At 51.1% G+C, this 14,533-nt stretch overlaps 1 protein-coding gene across 2 annotated transcripts; it reads right to left on the bottom strand.

Moving 5' to 3' along the window:
- Window positions 1-3,559: 3,559 nt before the first annotated feature.
- Window positions 3,560-6,874, bottom strand: TRH (thyrotropin releasing hormone). Of its 2 annotated transcripts, none has more exons than XM_060021514.1 (3): window positions 6,632-6,874; window positions 5,405-5,626; window positions 3,560-4,735 (listed from the first exon to the last, which is right to left on the bottom strand). In XM_060021514.1, the coding sequence occupies exons 2-3, from the start codon at window positions 5,616-5,618 to the stop codon at window positions 4,260-4,262; spliced, it is 690 nt and encodes a 229-aa protein (XP_059877497.1). In that variant the 5' UTR covers window positions 5,619-5,626; window positions 6,632-6,874; the 3' UTR covers window positions 3,560-4,259. The 2 variants fall into 2 exon arrangements, with proteins under 2 accessions (XP_059877497.1, XP_059877498.1); XM_060021515.1 differs by lacking the exon at window positions 6,632-6,874 and adding an exon at window positions 5,831-5,949.
- Between the last annotated feature and the right edge of the window lie 7,659 nt (window positions 6,875-14,533).

Here is a 14,533-nt window from a genome sequence, read left to right as displayed (position 1 = left end):
TTTCCAACCTCCACAGTTCAGGAAGCACCCTAGGTGACCCCAGGGAATGTGAGGAGTAGGAGAAAAGGAGGCTCCAGAAAGAGGGAACAACATGGACAAAGGCCCTGATGTGTGTTCAGGAAACAGAATGGGCAGGCCATGGTAAGGAGTTTGGATTTTATTCTAGATGACATGGAAGCTGCTGACAGGTCTCAAGCAGGGTGGTTGCCATGGTCAGATCCGCTTCCCTCTGGTTGCTATGTGGAAAATGGGCTTGGGGGACAAGGGTGGAAGCCTGAGGCCGGCAAATGATGGTGGCCAGGATCTGGGTGGTGGCAGAGGAACTGGGAGAAAATGGGTGGACCTGAGATATATCCAGGAGGTAAAATTTATAGGACATGGTAAAAATTGGATGTTAGGGGAGGGGAGGCATAGAGACGACCTCCAGGGTTCGGCCTTATGAGCTGAGAAAAGTCACCTTACTTCTCTCTTGGTTTCCTTTTCTCTGAACTGGAGTTGACTATGATGAGTGATTAATTCATTCAACAGATATTTACAAATTACCTACTATGTGCTGGGCAGTGGGATAAAAGTGCTTTTCCTGATGTCTGGCCCCAGAGTAAGTGCTTAGGAAAATTTTCCTTTTTGTTTCATTCTTCAGAGCTCACCTCAAGTGCACCTTCTCCCTGGAAGGCTTCCCTGATTCCACCCCAAACTGCACTGCTTTCTCACACTTCTAAGAGTTGGCAATCAGGGCTAGAAGATAGGGTGAAGGAGGAAAGGAATGGGCCAAAACACCCCAGATTTCCAGTGTTAACAACTCTAAGAACACTGATTTCTTCCCACTGAGCCTTTGTTCATGCTCTTTCCTTCTGCCTGAAATATTGTATCTCTTATTTATCCTTTGACCCAACTTGGATGTTTCCTCCTCCAGGAAGCCTGCTTTGCCCAGCCAGACCAATTTGTTCTGCCATCTGTGTCTACCTTGCATGCTTTGCTAACTACGAAGTGGTCGTCTGTCTCCCCACTGGATGGGGAGCCCCTTAAGGGCTGGGAGTCGGTCTGGAAAACTAAAATGGATGTGACCTGAAGCTTTCAACATCCATTCAACAAATATATATTGAGCACCGACTTCATGCCAGGCCCTTATTTAGGCAGCGTTGATAAAAGCAGACACATATGAGAAGGGAAAGATGGGAAGGATTTCAGTGAAGAGAGAACAAGGTGGGAGGCATCTGTGTTAGTCAGAATTGGCTAAGTTTTGCTGTGGTAACAAAGAAACCCTGACATCTCAGTGACTTAATACAACACAAGTTTATTTCTTCCATGTGAGAAGTCTGATCTAACTTCCATCTGGTGACGCCAGGGCTCAGAATCCTTCCCTCACATGCTCTGCTCTCTCAACCGGTAGCCTCCCAGCCTTCCTTGGCAGGAATAAAAGGGTTAAGGGGCTCTAACTGCCACAGCCCCAGACTGACACTCCAGCTCACAGCCCATTAGCCAGGACTAGTCACATGACTCCATGCCAACTGCAAGGGAGGCTGGGAAATGTAGGGAAGCACATGCAGCATCTCTGCCACAGCATCCTAGGCCAAGCAAAAGGTACGTGTGTGAGAGGGGGAAGGACAGAGGTATTTGGGGAGCAGCATGCAGATTTTATTAAGGATAAAGCCCCAGTGCCTGACAAGAACTCACATCAAAACCCCCGTGTCTGGGTTTTTACTTTTTTTCTTTTTTGTGTATGTGATTGGAGAATGAACGAAGGAAGGAACAAGTGTGTCTGCAAGGCTCAGTTTTGAGTCCCTTCTGGTCTTGGAGCACTAGAGCTAAAGAGGCCATTTATAAGGGTTTACTTGGTGCTAGGCACTATGCTTGGAGCTGGACACCTATTGCTCCATCTCATTTACTCCTTTGAACAACTCTGAGAAAGGTGTAGGGATCACTGTGCCCATTTTACAGATGGGAAGACTGAGGCTCAAGTTGGTTCAATCATTTGTCCAGGACTGAATCCAATGCCCAGACCCTTTCCATCATGCTGCACTGGTCTGATCACTCTCAGGGGCAGAGGGGAAATGTTAAATGGCTGGGGGAGTGGTCTTCTCACTCTTCAAATTGTCCCATATCTGAGGAGATAACAACAGCGGCCACACCAAGCAAGTTTGGAAGGAGAAGAGGGTAGGGTGTATTCTTGGGCAAGTACTTCACTTCTCCACACTCAACTGAAACTCAACTTCAAAAGGACATGACAGCCTTTTGGGGTGGCCATGGGATTGGATGAGAAAGTGTCTGTAAGCATTGAGCATTTAAGAAGTGCGCTGTAAGTGGCCCATGTTACCTGTATTAGGGTGTCCGCCTTCAGGGGGAGTCTGTGAGCAGAGGGTTTCCTGCTAGGGCCCTGATTGCCTTGATGGTGCCAGTGAAGAAAGCCAGAGGGCCTAGAGGAAAGGTCAGCTCTACCTTCAGGCACCTCGGGGCACCTAACCTCTGGGCCGGGTCCCTCATCAGAAAATAGAAATATCCACCGAATGCTCAATTTTTCAGCAGGCTTCTGAGAATATTAATGGAGATGGTGGGTGTGAGTGTATTTTATAAGCCCCGAGTCTCCCTCCAACCCCACCTCACCTGAACTGCGGTTCCCTGAGGAGAGGAGCAGGGTCTCAGACACTCTTCCAACCCCTCCTCTCCCTCCCCAAGAAGGTGACCAAAAGCTATTTGCAGAAAAGCCAAATAGCCCATCTGCCCACTAAAAAGAGGGTGTCCAATGCAGAGTCTAAGGCCTGAGGAAATTTCAGAGTTTGAGTCAGAGGTAGCGAAGCGGAAATGAGTGAGCCAAACTCAGCCTCAGACAAGTCGCTTAACCTTTCTGTACCTTGGTTTCCTTGTCAGGAAATTTGGCATAATCATAGTAATGCCTGGGATTATTGTGAGGAGTAGAAGAATTAATATATGTAAGGTGCATAAGAACTGCCTGACACATAATAAGTGTTGGCTATATGTTACTACTATTATTATTTGATTCACATGATGTCAAAGTTTTTGGATTCAAGTGTCTTCAGATGGCCTCTTCCTGTTAGCCCAAGTCTCCACCACTCCCTGTTATCCTACACCCAGCCTGCCTCCCTGCCTGGCCCCAGAAGGTGCCTGGTTAGAGTTGCCACCCACAGCCTGTTCCTTTGTCCTCATTGTGCCTGCCAGATGACACAGGCTGCTGGTTCCTGCCACAGGACAATGACGATCACCAACCTGAGCCAGACCAGCCCTCTAACAATCAGGCAAACTCAAGGCAGGGTCCTGAGCTGTCTCTCACACCCATGGCTCTACCTCAGCTAGCTGTGTGTCTTCTGGCAAGCCCTTCCTCATCTCCAAGCCTCAGTCTCCCCCGGTGTCAAATGGGCTCCAGAGCTCCAGTGCACCTCCCAAGCTTGTTCTGAGATGGGGACAGTGAAGAGGACCTTTCACCCTGCCAAGGTCCCTGATTCCCTTCTCAGCAGAGCTGGGGAGATCTCAGCCTGTCCCCTCTCAATGCTGAAAAGAGAAATCCCAGCTGAGACAGAACTGCAACGAACCGAGCTTATCCAGATGCAGGTTTTATTATCATTGATGGGGAAAGGAGCCTAGAGGGTTACACACAAGCCGTGACTTCCAAGGTGATGTTTACAAATTCCTGCACATGTTTACTCCCACAGCCACCACACAACACAGCAGCACCTACAATGCTTCCCCCCACACAGCTGTGGGTCAGGGCTCTTCCCACCCACAAAAGGATGCCCAAGAAGAGGAGGAGACCCGGGTACTGGGAGTGAAGTTTACACATGGCAAACCCTGACACACGGGCAAGGGATGGAAGCTGGATTTGGACATCATGGCTTCAATCCCACCCACCCTCACTGCCTGTTCACACCAGAGGCACCCTGCCGCACTCTGGGGATGCCTTAGAAGACACAGCAGGGTCATCTTAGCCAGGGCTAGGGAGGGGAGCAGGCCTGCAGGGGCGGGGGTGAGAGGGACTCTGGGATCTGCCCCCTTGCCAGTGGCGCAAAGTGGAGTAATATGAGGTTTTAACTCATAGGCTGGCTTTCTCACATCCCTGAAGCAGGCGGGTGAGGCCAGGGGGGTTTGATGTGTATGTATACCAGGGGCTCAGGTATGTATGGTCAGGCATCTAAGGAGGATGGAAAAAGGGGGTCACAAAGGGGTAGGGCATACAGGGCTCAAGACATTCTTAGACCCCAAGTTGATTTTACAAGAAACGGGGCTCACTCCTCCAGGGGCTCCCTGGCCTAGGCCGCTCGCCGCCCAGGGTGCTGCCGCTTCTCTTCATCCCCCTGGCCCCTGCTCAGGTCATCCAGGAGGCCCAGCAGGAGGCTGGCTTGACCACAGGATCCCCAGAGCCCACATGGGCTTCCCAGGGCCCTCTTTCCTGGATGCTGGCGTTTCTCCGGCATCAGCTCTCCCTCCTCCTCCTCCTCTTCCCAGCTGCTTTGGGCCTGGGGATCTGCCAGCCGTCTGCCTGGGTGCTGCCTCTTGGTGAAAGTGTACCCAAGCCAGGAGGAGCGCCGGCCAGGGTGCTGCCGCTTCTGCTGGCTTATATCCTCTGGCCATGCAGCCACCTCCTCCTGCCGGCCAGTGTGCTGCCGTTTGTGGGGTCCCACGGCCCCTCCTTCCTCTTCCTCTTCCACTCCCTCTTCTGACTCCTCCTCCCTTTTGCCTGGATGCTGACGCTTGGAGAGCCAATATGGTTGAAAGATCTGGGACTCTGGGGAAGGAAAGAGGCCAGTGAGGGACCCCCTGACTCCTAGATGCCCACTTCAACCTTCCTCCCAGTCAAGGCAGATCCCCACAGCATTCACCCAGATTCATGGCCTTGCACCTGCCTCTCAGATCTCACAGACACATAGACACTCACACAGATGGTCAAGGGCATGGCCTCTGGTTCCAGTCTCAGCTCTGCCACTCCCTAGCTGTGTGACCGTAAGCAACTCACTTAACTTCTTTGAGCCTCAGTTTTCTTCTGTGTAAAATGGGGTGTGGGAGGGTAATAACAGTACTTATCTGATGCTTAGGAAGATCCCATCGTGTGATAAGGTGTTTGAAGTGCTTAGAACAGTGCCAGGCATATGCGTGCCTAGTAGGTTGTAATTAACGCTGTCACACACAAAAAGACTCTCTCTCCCTGGCACAGAATCTTTCCTACTGAAGGTCTGCCCTCTGAAATATTCCTGAAACTGCGATGGAAAAGGAATCTGGTCCCAGGAAAGGGTCAACTCACCACCTGCCGAGGGTGTGGCCAGTGGGAGTTTCTGAGCTTCTGAAAGGCAAGAGGCTGAATGACCAAGTCGCTCCCTCCCCTTTGCGGCCGAGTTTCCCCTAAACCTCTCGGGCGTCCTCCTCTCAACCCGCAGCCCCACACAATCCTGCCCCTTACCTGATTCGCTATCTTCCTGGTTCTCTCGGAGTCGCTGGAGGTCTTCCCGGAGGAGGAGGAGGGGCTCCGCCTGCCGCAGGAGGTCGTCCAGGCCCAGTTGCTCGGCGGCCATAGCCGCCTCCTGCTGGGCCACCTCCGGCTGTGCGCGGCCGCCGGGGACACCGGTCAGGGTCAGGGTCAAAACAATGGCAAGCAGAAACCAAGGGCCGGACATCGCGGCGCCTGGGGTAGGGAGGACAGGGAGAGAGAGCATAGGTGCCCCGCGCTCCCCTCCCAACCGATTCTATCGCCCGTTTTCCCGTTGGTTCCCTAGGCCAGGGGGAACCAACCGTTCAAACATCCTTCCGGAGCAGGACCACCTGCCACCTTACGGGGGGCGGGGCGGGGACAGCCGGAGGGTCTGCCTCGGGTCCTGGGCGTCCTCACCCGTAGGGATGCTTGGAGAGCCTGCCCGCGCTCAGTTCTGCCTGCGCGAGCCTGGAAGCCGTGGGAGCCCCATCGCCACCGCCACTTCTCAAGGCCACGCGGAGCTGGGGAAGCCAGCGCTGGGGCTGACTCTCCAGGAGTGTAACCACGAAGACTGCAGCGCGGGTCCGACGGCCAGGATGCTAATTGCAGCGTCGCAGGCTAAAATTCTCCCCAAGTTTCCCAGCGCAACGCTCTCATTCCAATACTCCTTCTACAACGTTCTGATTGCAACGCTGACTCTATTTCTAATGCTAAGATTCTATGGCTAGGCTACGAATCTAATTCTAACGCTAAAATCCTAATTTCAACGTTAACTCCACCTCTAAAATCCTATTTTAGCGCTGAGAGTGAGATTCTAAGGCTGAGATTCGATTCCACCGCGAAAATTCTGTTTCTAACGTCCGAATTCGAATTCTAACTCCCAAGATCTCCCGCCGATGTCCTGCCCAGCGCTGCCCCAGCTGGCCCCCCGGCAGGGGTAGGGTGCGAACCTTCCCCCGACACGCTGCGCGAGCGCTGCAGAGGCCGGGACATGCGTGCCCACCCGGGAGGGACCGCCACCACTGCCCGCGCCGTGCCTCCATCGGGCCCCGGCCTGAGCTGTGGAAGATCAGGGGGTACGAGCGCAGCGCCCCTCCTGGGCGCGCTCCGGGCTCGAAAGCCGCCGCTTTCCGCGGGGCGCACCCAAAGGCGGGCGGAGGGCCCCCTTTCCAGGGCTACAGACGCGGCCTGCGGGGGAGAAGGGACGGAGGTAGTTACCTGCCCGGCGCGAGCTCCGCGGACTGGTCCGGGATCCTGGGCTCCGATCCGGAGTTTTGGGGTCTGGAGTGGGCGGGTCAGGAGTCGGGGAGCGCTCGCAGGACCCGGGACGCCGGCTGCCAGCTTCTCGGCGGGGCTGCTGCTTATATCTGCGCGAGGCGGCGGCGCGGGTGAGGTCAGCGGGGAGGGGTCGCGGCCGCCGGGAAGGGACGCTGACGGCAGCCGGCCCCGTGGGTACCCCGCCCGCCCGCCTGCCAGCCAGCTCCGCCGGAACTATGGGGCGGGGACGGCGGGGGCGGCGGGGGGTGGGAGGGGGAGCGAGGAGGCACAAGCGGCAGAATAGGGGGCTGGTGGCGGGTTGTTTCTGCACCCAGCTTCGAAGGTCTTCGAGAACACTCGTGTAGGGGACAGAGAGTTGCTGAGAGAATCACACAATTACAAAGATGCACACAGGAGAAAATCGGAGATAGAGACAGAGACCGAGAGATGCATACAGAGAGAGATACAGAGCAGTCACACACCAGAGAGACCGAAAGACACAGAGGCAGTCAAGACGGGAGGTGGCGAAGGGAGGGAGAGTATAGGAGAGACTGAGAGATGAATAAAGTGGACAAGTGGACCTGGGCTTTGATCTTGACTCTGTCACCTCTGGAAAATGCCTCCCCCTCTCTGGTCAAATTTCCTCATCCGTACAGTGGGGGAGGGAGACAGTTTTCAGAGTTCCAAAACTGATGGCCTATGGGCTACCACTAGTTCATAGCTGGTTTTGTTTGAGTACCATAGTGTTTTTTGAAAAAAATCTGAATAACCAACATCTTAAAACCAGGAGAACTCAGGAAAAATATGGATTTATGGCTTCTCTTGAAAATCTCTTGGGAAAATGTGGTCTTGCATTTCCTCCTGACAACAGCCAGCTGGAGCTGAGCCTGGCTGATCCTGGTCACTACACTCTCCACCACTTTCTACTTCCAATGTGTGGCTCTAGTCACGGAGGAGGAACATTGGAGTTTGTGACTCCCTGATGAGAAGTTTTTTGGATCTACCTCACCCAGGCAAAAGAGGGGAGAGGATACAGGGAAGAGAAAAGCATAGATGCCGAGGAACTTGTCCACCAATCAGTCCCCAAAGTCAGATGATGCATTGGAGGAGAGCGTTGCCACATCTAGTACTAGGCACAGCCTCCGTACTGAAACATTTAATGGGCACCCACAGTGTACCAGGCTCCTTGGTCCCTCCTGGAGAGACAGAAGTGTGCCAGGCATACTTAGAGGGGACGACATTTTAGGCAGAGCGAACAACATCAGTGAAGGCATCTCCTACCTCTGGACAGTCTCAACATTATTCTCTCTCCCCATACGATACTTCTTCAGCCTAAAACTTTCAGTACCTGTTGTATGTCTCAGGCCACGCCGGTGGCTTGGCAAGGGAACCCAAAGTGTTTCATTGTTATTCCTTTCCTTGGCAGAGCACCCAACTTTCCAGGTACCTCCATCATCTCACTGCATCCTTACATCACCCTTACATCATCCTTACCTCTCAAGATAAATGAGGTAGGGACTATTAGTCCCACTTTACAGATCGGGACACAGAGGCCTGGAGAGGCAGAAAGACTCTGAAGGCTAGAGGTGGAAGGGAACTTTCAGATCACCAGCTATAGTCCGCTCCTTGTTTTTAGATGAGGAAACTGAGGTCTGACGAGATGGCCTGATCACCTTCCCAACTCCCAGGCACACTTCATGTCCCCAGGCTTGATCTCACAGCCAGACCCCAGGATTTGAAGAATTGCCACCCTAGCTAAGCATTAAATCAGACAGACACATAGACCTGCTATCTTTCATATACAGTGGTGGAGGTGTAAATCGATACCATCTCTTTCGTTGGCAACCTGAAAATTTAACACGTACGTACCTTCCACAAGACAATTGCGTTTCCCAGAATTCATCCTACAGATACCCACACCTGTGCATGTTGTATACACAGGGTATTCAGTGCAGCATGATTTATAGAAGCCAGAACTGCAAACAGCCTGGTTGTCTGTCAATCAGGAGAGGTTTGCTTAAATCAACTAGGGCCCATCCAGAACTATGGGGTACTATGCTGCTTTTAAAAGAACGAGGGGGCTTCCCTGGTGGCACAGTAGTTGAGAGTCCACCTGCCGATGCAGGGGACACGGGTTCGTGCCCTGGTCTGGGAAGATCCCACATGCTGCGGAGCGGCTAGGCCCGTGAGCCATGGCCATTGAGCCTGCGCGTCCGGAGCCTGTGCTCTGCAACGGGAGAGGCCACAACAGTGAGAGGGCCACATACCGCAAAAATAAATAAATAAATAAATAAATAAAAGAACGAGGCAGTGTCACATGTGTGGATGTGGAATAAGCTCCAGGATATATATATATATATATATATATATATATATATATATATTTTTTTTTTTTTTTTTGGCTGCGTTCAGTCTGTTGCTGTGCATGGGCTTTTCTCTAGTTGCGGCGAGCATGGGCTACTCTTCATTGCGCTGCACAGGCTTCTCATTGGGTGTCTTCCCTTGTTGCGGAGCATGGGTTCTAGGCACACGGGCTTCCGTAGTTGCAGCGTGTGGGCTCAGTAGTTGTGGGTCTCGGGCTTTAGAGCGCAGGCTCAGTAGTTGTGGCACACGGGCTTAGTTGCTCTGTGGCAAGTGGGATCCTCCTAGACCAGGGCTCGAACCTGTGCCCTGCATTGGCAGGTGGATTCTTAACCACTGCGCCACCAGGGAAATTAAGTGAAAAAGAGAACAATTTGTACAGGAGATGGACTGTGTGATGGTGCAGGAGATGGACCGTGATGCTCTTATGCAGAGACTCCCTCTGGAGGGATGCAAGAGTACAGCGCCAACAAGCTGGGGAGCCAGAGAAGGGGAGGGCAGTTGGGGGCTTGCTTTCACTGGCAGCCCTTAGTGGTGTTTGGATTTTTTCTAAGTGCAGGATTACCTATCCACAAACCAACAAACAGCACCAAAACACAAAACAACAAAATCTCGTGCGAGTCTGAGACTGGAAAGAAGTGATGCGTGGATGGATAGAAAAGCTGCCTCTCAGAGGGTGAAGTGGCTGGAACATTGGCCCCTGGTGAGCCCATTCTATGCATTTCTATAATCAGGTATCTGAGATGCTTGTTAGGAGGAGAGTTCCTGGATGGCTGGGGCATGGGGAAGGAGTTCCCACATAGCGCAAGGGACCAGAGAGGATAGTACAGGCATCTGAGGTGTCCTCAGCAAACCAACTTTCTCCCTCCCTTCCTCCTTCCCTCCCTTCCTTCTTTCAGCAAATATCCACTGAGCCCTTAGTAGGTACTAGGACCTGTTCAAGACTTTGGGCACTGTATTAATGATGTGTTTCTGATGTTTTGACTTCTGGGGTCTTGCTGACTCTGGAGGGCCTGCCCCTCCCTGGGTAGCCAGTTCCTAGAGATAGTAAAGAACTCCCATGAGAACACCTTTCACATACAAACTAACCAATCCAGAGCCCTAATCCCCCAGGGTCAGGTGCCAGACCAGTAGGGACAGCCCTGATGCCCCAGAGCTCACTAGTATTATTCAAACTAGCCAATCCTAAACCTGTTTACCCCACTTCACCTGTTCCATCCCGAGACACTACAATAAAGGCTCTTGCCCACTTTTCCCCCACTCCCTGGTCCCTCTGCCTCCTGATGGACCTTGGTGCTTCCCCTTGCGGCCCTGCATGGTGTGGTCTGCCCCCCTCTTGGGAACTGTGAGTAATTCAGTGACAGTCGTCTCCTGATCTATTGGCCTTACCATACCTGAATAATGATAAAAATTACATTTTAAAACAGAGACCCACCAGGACAACAAGTCAGGGACCCCCTCTCTCTCATGGAACTAAGAGTCCAGTCTATATATTGCATATATTTTTCTAGCTTGCTTTATTTTTTCATCTGATGATAAAAATGTGCTTGATTTCAAAACTGTAGCTGCTTATCAAATTAATATGGCTATGCTTGTGAAAATGAATAATGGGGTAATTTAATGGAGTTTGTATGCTATTTCTGACTCCCAGTGCCTACAACTACCACCACCACCCACCCCAACACACACACATACGTCTTCCTGAAGGAGGGCTATTGAGTCCCTGGGAGGGTTTGAAGCAGCCTCACTCAAAGTTATATGTTCATTAAAAAATGAAAAGGTAGGCTGGGTGAGGCTGCTTCAGACCTTCTTCAGCTTAGGGTTGATAAAGACCCTGCAATATCTGTGGGACATCTCTGAACAGGGAGCAGAGGGATTTTGAGAGAGGAGGACAGAGGAACTCAGGGAAGGCAGGGTCTTGAAATCAAGCACATTTTTGTCATCAGATGAAGAAAAAACCAAGTTAGAAAAGTATATGCAATATAATGACTGGACTCTTAGCTCCATGAGAGAGAAAGGAGGACCCTAACTTGTTGTCCGGCTGGGTCGCTGCTTTAAAATGACCTCTTCCCTCCTTTCTCTTATTGTGTATGACCCTCTCCCCGCCCCACACCCACTGTGTGCCTGGGCTGGAACTGTACTGGACACCTGGGCATATATTGGAAATACTTGTTGAATAAAGAAATAAATCCATGATTGAATTAAGAACTGAAAAGTTTGCAGTGGATTCATCATCAACAAAGTCATCAATCAACTGGGTCAAAAATCTCCAATGGAATCTGATTAGGGGGGTTTCTGGAGTGAATTTATATGGAGAAAAGACAGACACTAAATGGACTCTTCTTCCTGGAATCCTTGAGATAATTTTTATGATCTTGGGGAAGAGAGGACCTTTATTATTTTGACAGCAAAAGCAGAATACAAAGGAAAGAACTGAATATATAAAAGGTACCATTTTCTATAATTAAAAAGCCACCATGTGGTGGATACAAAAACCTACACAGGATAAAATTGCATAGAACTGTCTGTACACATGCACACACATGAGTACAAGTAAAATGGGAAATCTGAAAAAGTTCAGTGGATTGTATCAGTGGCTGGAATATAGTACTATAATTTTCCAATTTTAACCATTAGGGGAAGCTGGGGAAAGGGTACATATGACCTCTTTGTATTATCTCTTAAAATGCAGGTAGGGAATTCCCTGGTGGTCCAGTGGTTAGGACTTGGCGCTTTCATTGCTGAGGGTCTGGGTTCAGTCCCTCGTCGGGGAACTAATATCCCACGAGCCATGCAGCAAGGCCAAAAGAACCCCCAAAAAACAAAAAAATACACATAATAAGACAACACAGGTCTTCTGTGTCCCCATTGCACAGATGACAAAACCAAAACTCAGAGAGGGGAAAGGCATACCTGAGTCCCTCAGTGAATTAGCAACAACCTCAAGACCACTGTTCTACCCAGTGTCTTTCCTTCACGCTGCCTGGGTCAGGGTTTTCTCTAAAGGAGCTGGAAGTGACCAAACTCTGGCTGGCAGAGTGGGTTCAGCCTTCCACCCCACGTCCTACCCCACCCGCAGGATCTTGTTCTGGTTTTGTTGACAGCAAATTGCCATTAAAAGAGTATCGTCTACTCTGAACTCAACAAAAGCAATGTTGAGAAAGCCCAGGCCATCATTCTACAGTGAGGACCGTACAGCAGAACCTTCTAAGCTATGCATCATAAAATCTGTAAATGACTTTTAATTTTTTAAATTTATTTATTTTTGGCTGCGTTGGGTCTTCGTTTCTGTGCGAGGGCTTTCTCTAGTTGCGGCGAGCGGGGGCCGCTCTTCAACGCGGTGCGCGGGCCTCTCACTGTCGCGGCCTCTCTTTTTGCGGAGCACAGGCTCCAGACGCGCAGGCTCAATAGTTGTGGCTCACGGGCCCAGTTGCTCCGCGGCATGTGGGATCCTCCCAGACCAGGACTCGAACCTGTGTCCCCTGCATTGGCATGCAGATTCCCAACCACTGTGCCACCAGGGAAGCCCCATAAATGACTTTTTAAAAATATTTGTCTATTTTGTTCACTGCTCTATCCTTAGCACTGAGAAGAGGACCTGATATATAATAGATGTTCAATAAACACTTTATTGAATAAAAAACATAAAATATGAGTATCATCTTTTCTGGAAACTTTGGGGGTCCCAGCTCCCCCAAAACATTAAGCCCCTAATAAATGACTCTCTAATGGAGGGATTTCAGACACCATGATGGGAAAAGAGCTGTATTTCAGTGCCAGGAGGATTCCTGACAGCTGCTATTTTTATTCCACTTAAGCCACCCATGGTCACTGCACAGCTGCCGGCAAAGAAGAGCTACCTCAGTCCATTCTGTCCAGAACCCTTCAATTCCATACACGTTTATTGAGTGCCACCTCCACGCAGACAATGCAGGGAAGGGTAAACTTTACATGGTTCTCTCTGTTTGTAGGGTTAAATTCTTAGCCTGGCATTCAAGACCCTTTATAATTTGGGCACAATCTAAGCTCCTCCCCTGCCAGCTCTCCTTTTATTCCACGTCCAGACACCGCCCACCACATCAAGCAATGGAACCCATTTTACAGATACGCTGTGCAGTTTCACACCTCCATGTTACCCCTTGTCACCTGAGAGCCACTTACTTAAGCTTTAGCGCCTACTGCAAATGCCTATTCATCAATTCATCCATTTATTTGCTCATTTAATAAACATTTCCTAAGCAAGTCATGTGTTGATTGTTAGGGTCACTGAGAGGATCCTGAAAGGAGCACTGTTCTGAAGATATTAGCAGTCTGGGAGGGGAGGAGAATGTGTCCACATAGATTGCATTGCAGGGTACCAAGTGCTCAGAAGCCCTGGAGTGGGGCCATAGATCCAGCCCATAGGGTCAGGGGTGGCGTGTTGGACAAGACTTGGAGTTACTTTGGATGAAAGGACCTGCCAGAAGGCTTTCTCTGGCCACCCTGGCTGAAACAGGTGCCCACCTCACTTTCTCCTCCTTGCCAGCCTTTATCTTTAAGTGCCACCGGGTATTTATTTCCTTGCCCCTTGTTTATTGTCTGCCTCCCATACCAGAATCTTGCTTCATGAGCACAGCTTCTTGTTCCCTGCTGTTTTCAGTTTCTGGCACAGAGCTGGCGCTTGGTAAAGAGTTACTGAGTGACTGACTGCATGAATGAATGCGTTCAGCCCAGAGAGAGTGAGCACAAGATGCCTGGCCCTGTCTTTCGGGCTGAGGTGGCACAAAGGCAGCCTCCCTGCATCATCTCTGGACACGCACGAGAGGGTCAAGACATTTAGCAGAAGGAGGAACAAACATGGTGGGGAGCAGTTTTGGAGGTGACCCGAAGGCAAGAGCAATCAGGGCAAGCTTCCTGGAGGTGGATGGGCAGGAGAATGGGGGTAATCAGGACAAGCAGAACTGGAAACAGGTGAGCCCACGCTGTTCGAGGACCTGCTTTTCTTCCCTTCCTGAGCAGAGACATCTTCTCCCCAACCTCCCCTCGCCAGAGCAGCATGGTCCAGAGATGGATAATGTCCAGGGACTGTTGAGGTTTCCCACTCACTGTGAGATGCCAGGCAGAGTCTGTCCTGTCTGGGCTCGGGGCCAGTCCAGGAGTCTGCACTCACAGTCTAGACTGACAAGCTGAAGGCTTGAGCCCCACGAGCCGAGGCCCTGTGCCCCTATGAGGTCTTACATTCCCGCCGAGAGGCCAATTGCAGATCTGTGTGGTCCAGATTGTTTCCAAAGAGCAATTTTCTGCCCAGCTGGAGCTTGCTGAATGGAGCTTGTGCTCAGGGAGGGCCCGGTGGCTGCTGAGCTGCCGCCAGCGACAGAGCTGGCGTGGAGCTGGATGCACGTGGGCGGTTCTGGAGTGTTATCTGATGCATTTAGGTGACATGGAACACATACACATATGTGTTTATGCGCATGTCTCTGCACCACACGTGCACCTTGAGTGTGTATATGTATATATGTGCAG

The sequence above is a fragment of the Delphinus delphis genome, chromosome 10 (genome assembly GCF_949987515.2).
Source record: "Delphinus delphis chromosome 10, mDelDel1.2, whole genome shotgun sequence".
NCBI lineage: Eukaryota > Metazoa > Chordata > Mammalia > Artiodactyla > Delphinidae > Delphinus > Delphinus delphis.
The sequence above is the reverse complement of the archived record's forward strand: the minus strand, read 5'-3'. Positions and strand labels throughout refer to the sequence as shown.